The sequence below is a fragment of the Salmo salar genome, chromosome ssa24, assembly GCF_905237065.1.
Source record: "Salmo salar chromosome ssa24, Ssal_v3.1, whole genome shotgun sequence".
NCBI classification, from domain to species: domain Eukaryota; kingdom Metazoa; phylum Chordata; class Actinopteri; order Salmoniformes; family Salmonidae; genus Salmo; species Salmo salar.
This window is the reverse complement of record NC_059465.1, coordinates 46,371,477-46,380,593: the sequence shown is the minus strand read 5'-3', so window position 1 is coordinate 46,380,593 and position 9,117 is coordinate 46,371,477. Positions and strand designations below refer to the sequence as shown.

The window sequence follows — 9,117 nt, the reverse complement described above, 5'->3', positions numbered from 1 at the left end:
CTGTTGGAGCTGGGAACACAAGCATTTAGTTAGATACTACAGCACTGTTGGAGCTAGGAACACAAGCATTTAGTTAGATATTACTGTTGGAGCTAGGAACACAAGCATTTAGTTAGATATTACTGTTGGAGCTGGGAACACAAGCATTTAGTTAGATACTACAGCACTGTTGGAGCTAGGAACACAAGCATTTAGTTAGATATTACTGTTGGAGCTAGGAACACAAGCATTTAGTTAGATATTACTGTTGGAGCTAGGAACACAAGCATTTAGTTAGATATTACTGTTGGAGCTACGAACACAAGCATTTAGTTAGATATTACTGTTGGAGCTACGAACACAAGCATTTAGTTAGATATTACTGCACTGTTGGAGCAAGGAACACAAGCATTTAGTTAGATATTACTGCACTGTTGGAGCTACGAACACAAGCATTTAGTTAGATATTACTGCACTGTTGGAGCTGGGAACACAAGCATTTAGTTAGATACTACTGCACTGTTGGAGCTACGAACACAAGCATTTAGTTAGATATTACAGCACTGTTGGAGCTGGGAACACAAGCATTTAGTTAGATATTACTGCACTGTTGGAGCTAGGAACACAAGCATTTAGTTAGATATTACTGCACTGTTGGAGCTGGGAACACAAGCATTTAGTTAGATATTACTGCACTGTTGGAGCTGGGAACACAAGCATTTAGTTAGATATTACTGCACTGTTGGAGCTACGAACACAAGCATTTAGTTAGATATTACTGCACTGTTGGAGCTGGGAACACAAGCATTTAGTTAGATATTACTGTTGGAGCTAGGAACACAAGCATTTAGTTAGATATTACTGCACTGTTGGAGCTACGAACACAAGCATTTAGTTAGATACTACAGCACTGTTGGAGCTGGGAACACAAGCATTTAGTTAGATATTACAGCACTGTTGGAGCTGGGAACACAAGCATTTAGTTAGATATTACTGTTGGAGCTAGGAACACAAGCATTTAGTTAGATATTACTGCACTGTTGGAGCTACGAACACAAGCATTTAGTTAGATATTACTGCACTGTTGGAGCTGGGAACACAAGCATTTAGTTAGATATTACTGCACTGTTGGAGCTGGGAACACAAGCATTTAGTTAGATATTACTGCACTGTTGGAGCTACGATCACAAGCATTTAGTTAGATATTACAGCACTGTTGGAGCTGGGAACACAAGCATTTCGCTACACCCGCAATAACATCTGTTAAATATGTGTATGGACCAATAACATCTGTAAAATATGTGTATGTGACCAATAACAGTTGATTTGATTTGATGTTTTCAGCGGCAGGAAATGGGAGACTAGTCAGGATCGAGGCAAAAATAAACGGAGCAAAGTACAGAGAAATCCTTGATGAAAACCTGTTACAGAGCGCTAAGGAACTCAGACTGGGGCGAAGGTTCACCTTCCAACAGGACAACAACCCTAAGCACACAGCCAAGACAACGCAGGAGTGACTTCGGGACAAGTCTCTGAATGTCCTTGAGTGGCCCTGCCAGAGCCCGGACTTGAACCCGATCGAACATCGATGAGGTTCAACGGCGGTTGGCATCCAATGTTAATTGTGCATTACGCACATTCAGGTACGTTCTGCAGGTGCTGGAGTTGTAGGCAAACTCATAGAAAACAGAAAGGAGCACAAACCGGCACCGACAGAGATGGCCGCCTCGCTTCGCGTTCTTATCCATATATTTATATGTACATATTCTCATTCATTCCTTTACACTTGTGTGTATTAAGTAGTTGTTGTGAAATTGTTCGATTTCTTGTTAGATATTACTGCACGGTCGGAACTAGAAGCACAAGCTTTTCGCTACACTCGCATTAACATCTGCTAATGTAACCGATGTGAAATGGCTAGTTAGTTAGCGGTGGTGCGCGCTAATTGCGTTTCAATCAGTGACGTCACTCGCTCTGAGACTTGAAGTGGTTGGTCCCCTTGCGTTGCAAGGGCCGCGGTTTTTGTGGCGCGATGGGTAACGATGCTTCGTGGGGTGTCAGTTGTTGATGTGTGCAGAGGGTCCCCGGGGTCGAGCCCAGGTTGGTGCGAAGAGTGGGACGGAACCTACACTGTTACACTAACATCTACTCATGCTCCTAGGTGATATTTATTTAACATTTAAACCCTTAGGTTTTCATCAGGCATCCATATCCCAGGTGGGGGTGGAAGGTCCTATACATAGGGGCAGTACTCAGTGACATCACTTCCTGAAACAGGTAAAAAAAAAAAAAAAATGTATAGCATAGTTTCACAATATTATCATTCAATGTATCAAAAATATATGATCATACACAGGGAATGTGATCAATATTTACAGTAATATACAGTTGAAGTCGGAAGTTTACATACACTTAGGTTGGAGTGCAAATACTGGAGTGATCTATTATTATCATAAAATTGTTCATAGATCAATTTTTGATACTGCATTCACATGTAAAGGCTGCAAGTGAAATTAAGTCGTTAAACTGAACGCAGACGGGAGTCTTTGTATAGTCGTCTTTTCGACGACATGAAAAATACGTCTTTTCAACCACCAGAAAAATACATATTTTCAACTTTTACTTTCAACCCGAATCCGAATGTAGATTGGACGTCGGGTATAGTGGTCTTTTCAACAACATTTCGATCGGTGGGGAAGAATTAGGTTTGGTGAAGGGTGAGCCAATGCAGGTCTTTAAAATCTCTGTAATGGTTACTCACACAAGTGTGGCTGAGAGCTACAGTACCGCAGAACTTCACCCACATTTGACCTCCACCCTGTAGAGACAGATCACAGTCATTTCACCTTTGTGACCAACTGGGGCTTCAAAACCTGAGTCTCCTGCTATTCACATGACTGTTATAGCCCACTGAGCTAAAGACAGTCTTCAGCACTGCAGGCAAGCGATACTCATCATCATCATCATCATCATCATCATTCATAGCTCCGAACCACCAGTCATACGAGTGTCTCCTAAATTAAATATTGTAGCGACCTCATTCGGACTTGTTGGCGTAACGGTTAATTAAAGTGTTGGCTTGACTGTTGCTGGGAACTGGAACGAGTCAGTGGAGGCTGTTGAGGGGAGGAGGACAGCTCATAATAAATGGCTGGAATGGAGCTAATGGAATGGATTTATTTGTATTTGATACCATTCCACTTATTCCACTCCAGCCATTACCCCGAGCCCCAGTTAAGGTGTCACCAACCTCCTGTGGTACGAGTCCCAGTGAGGCTACCCACCCTGAATTTGCTGCAATACTTTTGTAAGAGAAAAATATAACCAATTTATGTTGTTAATTCCCTTATAATAGTTATAATAGTTAGATACAATGCATAGATACATTTCATATAAATCGTCTATCATTTGCAATGTTGTAAAGTTCTTAAGTAAAAAATACTTGAAAGTACCACTTAACGAGTTTACATTACTATTTATATTTTTGACAACTTTTACTTCACTACATTCCTAAAGAAAATAATGTACTTTTTACTACATACATTTTCCCTGACACCCAAGAGTACTAGTTACATTTTGAATGCTTAGCAGGACAGGAAAATGGTCCAATTAACACACTTATCAAGAGAACATCCCAAAATGCAACTGCCTCTGATCTGGCGGACTCACTAAACACAAATGCTTTGTTTGTCAATTATGTCTAAGTGTTGGTGTGCCCCTGGCCATGCATTCATTTAAAAACATTCAAACAAAAATTAAATGGTGCTGTCTCGTTTGCTTAATATAAGGAATTTGAACTTATTCATACGTTTACTTTTGATTCTTAAGAATATTTTAGCAATTCAATTTACTTTTGATACTTAAAAATCAAATCAAATGTTATTTGTCACATACACATGTTTAGCAGATGTTATTGCGGGTGTAGCGAAAATATACACTACGTAATATCAAATACTTTTTTGACTTTTACTCAAGTAGTATCTTACAGGGTGACTTTCATTTTTACTTGAGTCATTTTCTATTATTATTAAGTATGACAACTGGGTACTTTTTCCATCACTGATCATTTGATAGTATGGTTTGGCCAAGTCCGTCGACATCGAGAAAAAAAAAAATGTACAAAAAAAAATTACAGGTCTAGTAGAACTACAATTCCCATGAATATCTGCATGCACAGCGCATGCGCGCCTGGTCCATTTCCTGGTCCGACCTTCTCATATAAATACGCAGCGTTTACAAGACAACAGTTCGTCAGAAAATACGAACCCCCAATGATTCCTATATGTCCAGTGGTCTCCTTCACCTATGGTGAGTTAACGTTTATATAAAAAAATAAAAATAAAATAAAACGATTAAATAGCTAACAAGACTATCAATTAATAATTTATAACATTTTTTTACGGGGAAAGCTGGGGGTTTTTGGTCGGTGTGTCCTTGAGGTGCTCTTTCTGCCTGTTTTACGCCTCTGCATTGCACTTGTATGAGAAAGGGAGGGGGGGTCTGGCTTCAAACAGTAGCTAGCTAGCTAACTAGCTAACCAGCGCTAGCCCACCGTTCACCTTCTTTTATGTATCTGTCCCTTTTCTGCAGTGCCCAGCCGGCTTGGTGAAGATGCCAAAATGGCTACCGGCAACTACTTTGGATTTACCCACGGTGGTGCTGCACAGTACAGGTAGGAAGGATATGACTCCTTGGAATTGGAAATATGCGATCCATCACCACGGGAGAATCATTATTTATTTTTTTTATTAAAAGGACTGTCGGTGTTATCAGGGATTATTAGGATCTTCATTACCCTTTTAACCATAACCCTTACCTAACCAATAATTAAATAAAATAAAAAGAATACTTCAATGGAAGGGAGGCACACGTCCCTAGGATCGCGGACCTATAAAGGATCCCCTCCAAGAGGAAGTTGCGGCCTCCACTTTGCTGTAATATCCTGTCCTAGATGGTGGGGTGGGGGGGAAATGCACGTTTATGTTCCACCTCCGATTTAATTTTAAAGGTTACTTATACATATTCAATAATTGGTTGTGGAAATTTACGCATGGAGTTAATCATTAATAAAAAAAAATGTATAAAGCCCCTTTTTACATCAGCTGATGTCACAGTGCTATACAGACAGCCAGCCTAAAACCCTGAAGAGTAAGCAATGCAGATGTAGAAGCATGGTGACTAGGAATAAACATCAAGAAATATGGCACTGACAGCTGTCAGTGTAGCTAGCATGGGAGCATTAGCAAACTAGCTATCTCGCTAACCATATCTAGTTAGCTAATCAAATTAAAGTTGATTTGTTTAGTGCACCGACTACTACCGGTGTAGACCTTACATTAAAATTCTTACTTACAGGCCCTAACCAATAGTGTGATTTTTTTATAAGTAAAATAAATGGGTATTAGGTGAACAACATAAGTAAAGAAATAAAAACAACAGTAAAAAGACAGTGGAAAAATAACATTATAACCTCCCTAATGTTAGCTGTTTTGTCATCTTCCATAACTTGCGGCTGCAAATCCGCCAGTTTATGCTTGATCCAAAAAAAATATGGTCTGGGGGGGGGGGGGGGGGATTCGTATGGAGGGTGTGAGCGACGCATGCAGATGCCTAATTGATCTCCATACCCCAACATTTTTGTGACAATGCAGAGGGGGCTCTGTTAGCTCCACATTGACATGATTGGTTGACGGTAGGTGGGGGTGGGCAGTTCCAGTATAAACACTCAGGTCATTGTCAACAGCTCTGTTCAGTATAAATGACCTGACTTGTGTAGATACAAATTGACCATAAATAGCCTTCAACTTTGCAGCGGTTTCTGATTTTTAATAAACAATGGCATGCTGGTCCGGCGGTAACGTTCGAAATAAAACCCAGTCCTGAAATTAAATGTAGCTAGGCTGGAAAAATAAATGTATTAAAAAAAAATTATAATAATTTTTTTTGGCCTTTTGGTAGGCCGTCATTGTAAATAAGAATTTGTTATTTACATTTACAATGACGGCCTACCAAAAGGCCAACTGTGGGGACGAGAGCTGGGCTAAAAAATAAATATAGGATAAAACACGCATCACGACAAGACAGACAACACTACATAAAGAGAGACCTAAGACGACAACATAGCAAGGCAGCAACACATGACAACACAGCATGGTAGCAACACAGCATGGTACAAACCATTATTGGGTACAGACAACAATACATCATGCAAAGCAGCCACAACTGTCAGTAAGTGTCCATGATTGAGTCTTTGAATGTAGATATGGAGATAAAACTGTCCAGTTTGAGTGTTTGTTGCAGCTCGTTCCAGTCGCTAGATGCAGCGAACTGAAAAGAGGAGCGACCCAGGGATGTGTCTGCTTTGGGGACCTTTAACAGAATGTGACTGGCAGAACAGGTGTGTTATGTGGAGGATGAGGGCTGCAGTAGATATCTCAGATAGGGGGGAGTGAAGCCTAAGAGGGTTTTATAAATAAGCATCAACCAGTGGGTCTTGCGATGGGTATACAGAGATGACCAGTTTACAGAGGAGTATAGAGTGCAGTGATGTGTCCTAGAAGGAGCATTGGTGGCAAATCTGATGGCTGATTGGTAAAGAACATCTAGCCGTTCGAGAGCACCCTTACCTGCCGATCTACAAATTATGTCTCTGTATTCTAGCATGGGTAGGATGGTCATCTGAATCAGGGTTAGTTTGGCAGCTGGGTTGATAGAGGAAACCAAGTCTAGATTTAACTTTAGCCTGCATCTTTGATATGTGCTGAGAGAAGGACAGTGTACCGTCTAGCCATACTCCCAAGTACTTGTATGAGGTGACTACCTCAAGCTCTAAACCCTCAGAGGAAGTAATCACACCTGTGGGGAGAGGGGCATTCTTCCTACCAAACCACATGACCTTTTGTTTTGGAGGTGTTCAGAACAAGGTTAAGGGTAGAGAAAGCTTGTTGGACACTAAGAAAGCTTTGTTGTAGAGCGTTTAACACAAAATCCGGGGAGGTGCCAGCTTGGTATAAGACTGTATCTTCAGCATATACAGTTGAAGTCGGAAGTTTACATTCACCTCAGCGAAATACATTTAAACTTTTTTTTTTTTTACAATTCCCGACATTTAATCCTAGTAAGAATTCCCTGTTTTAGGTCAGTTAGGATCACCACTTTATTTTAAGAATGTGAAATGTCAGAATAATATTAGAGAGAATGATTGATTTTATTTCAGCTTTTATTCCTTTCATCTCATTCCCAGTAGGTCAGAAGTTTACATGCACTCAATTAGTATTTGGTAGCATTGCCTTTAAATTGTTTAACTTGGGTCAAACGTTTCGGGTATCCTTCCACAAGTTTCCCACAATAAGTTGGGTGAATTTTGGCCCATTCCTCCTGACAGAGCTGGTGTAACTGAGTCAGGTTTGTAGGCCTCCTTGCTCGCACACGCTTTTTCAGTTCTGCCCACAAATGTTCTATAGGATTGAGGTCTGGGCTTTGTGATGACCACACCAATACCTTGACTTTGTTGTGCTTAAGCCATTTTGCCAAAACTTTGGCAGCATGCTTGGGGTCATTGTCCATTTGGAAGACCCATTGGCGACCAAGCTTTAACTTCCTGACTGTCTTGAGATGTTGCTTCAATATATCCACATAATTTTCCATCCTCATGATGTCATCTATTTTGTGAAGTGCACCAGTCCCTCCTGCAGCAAAGCACCGCCACAACATGATGCTGCCACCCCCGTGCTTCACGGTTGGGATGGTGTTCTTCGGCTTGCAAGCCTCCCCCTTTTTCCTCCGAGCATAACGATGGTCATTATGGCCAAACAGTTCTATTTTTGTTTCATCAGACCAGAGGACATTTCTCCAAAAAGTACAATCTTTGTCCCCATGTGCAGTTGCAAACCGTAGTCTGGCTTTTTTATGGTGGTTTTGGAGCAGTGGCTTCTTCCTTGCTGAGTGGCCTTTCAGGTTGTCGATTTAGGACTCATTTTACTGTGGATATAGATACTTTTGCACCTGTTTCCTCCAGCATCTTCACAAGGTCCTTTGCTGTTGTTCTGGGATTGATTTGCACTTTTCACACCAAAATTACATTCATCTTTAGGAGACAGAATGCGTCTTGTTCCTGAGCAGTATGACGGCTGCGTGGTCCCATGGTGTTTATACTTGTGTACTATTGTTTGTACAGATGAACGTGGTACCTTCAGGCATTTGAAATTTTGGCTGATTGGCTGATTTCTTTTGATTTTCCCATGATGTCAAGCAAAGAGCCACAGAGTTTGAAGGTAGGCCTTGAAATACATCCACAAGTACACCTCCAATTGACTCAAATTATGTCAATTAGCCTATCAGACGCTTCTAAAGCCATGACATTTTCTGGAATTTTCCAAGCTGTTTAAAGGCACAGTCAACTTAGTGTATGGAAACTTCTGACCCACTGGAATTGTGATACAGTGAATAATAAGTGAAATAATCTGTCTGTAAACAATTGTTGGAAAAATGACTTGTGTCATGCACAAAGTAGATGTCTTAACCAACTTGCCAAAACTATAGTTTGTTAACAAGAAATTTGTGGAGTGGTTGAAAAATTAGTTTTAATGACTCCAACCTAAGTGTATGTAAACTTCCAACTTCAATTGTAAATGGATGAGAGCTTCCTATGTTGATGTAAATTGAGAAGAGTGTGGGGCCTAGGATCGAGCCTTGGTGTACTCCCTTGGTGACAGGCAGTGGCTGAGACAACATATATGTTCTGACTTTACACACTGCACTCTTTGAGAGAGGTAGTTAGCACCAATACTCCTTAGCCGGCCCACAAGAATGGAATAGTCTACCGTATGAAATGCTTTGGCCAAGTCAATAATAAAAATAGCAGCACTCCATTGCTTAGAATCAAGGGCAATGGTGACGTCGTTGAGAACCTTTTAAGGTTGCAGTGACACAACCTGAGTGGAAACTTTCATGACTCGTGACCACCGGTGTGACGGTAATATGGTCACCGCATCAGCCCTAATGACATCCCAAAAGGCACCAATAGGACTCTCAGGCAAGATTCTCTGGTCTGATGAAACCAAAATTAAACTGTTTGGCCTAAATGCCAAATGTCACATCTGGAGGAAACCTGTCACCATCCCTACGGTGAAGCATGGT

General features: G+C 40.9%; 1 protein-coding gene across 1 annotated transcript in view; it reads left to right on the top strand.

Annotated features, from left to right (window-relative positions):
* Positions 1-4,191: 4,191 nt before the first annotated feature.
* LOC106585971 (zinc finger RNA-binding protein) overlaps positions 4,192-9,117 on the top strand; it is a 50,462-nt gene continuing 45,536 nt past the window's right edge. Inside the window, 2 exon segments of the mRNA XM_045707168.1 lie at positions 4,192-4,287; positions 4,570-4,651. Of these exon segments, the coding sequence (XP_045563124.1) occupies positions 4,251-4,287; positions 4,570-4,651 (119 nt within the window). The 5' untranslated portion in view covers positions 4,192-4,250.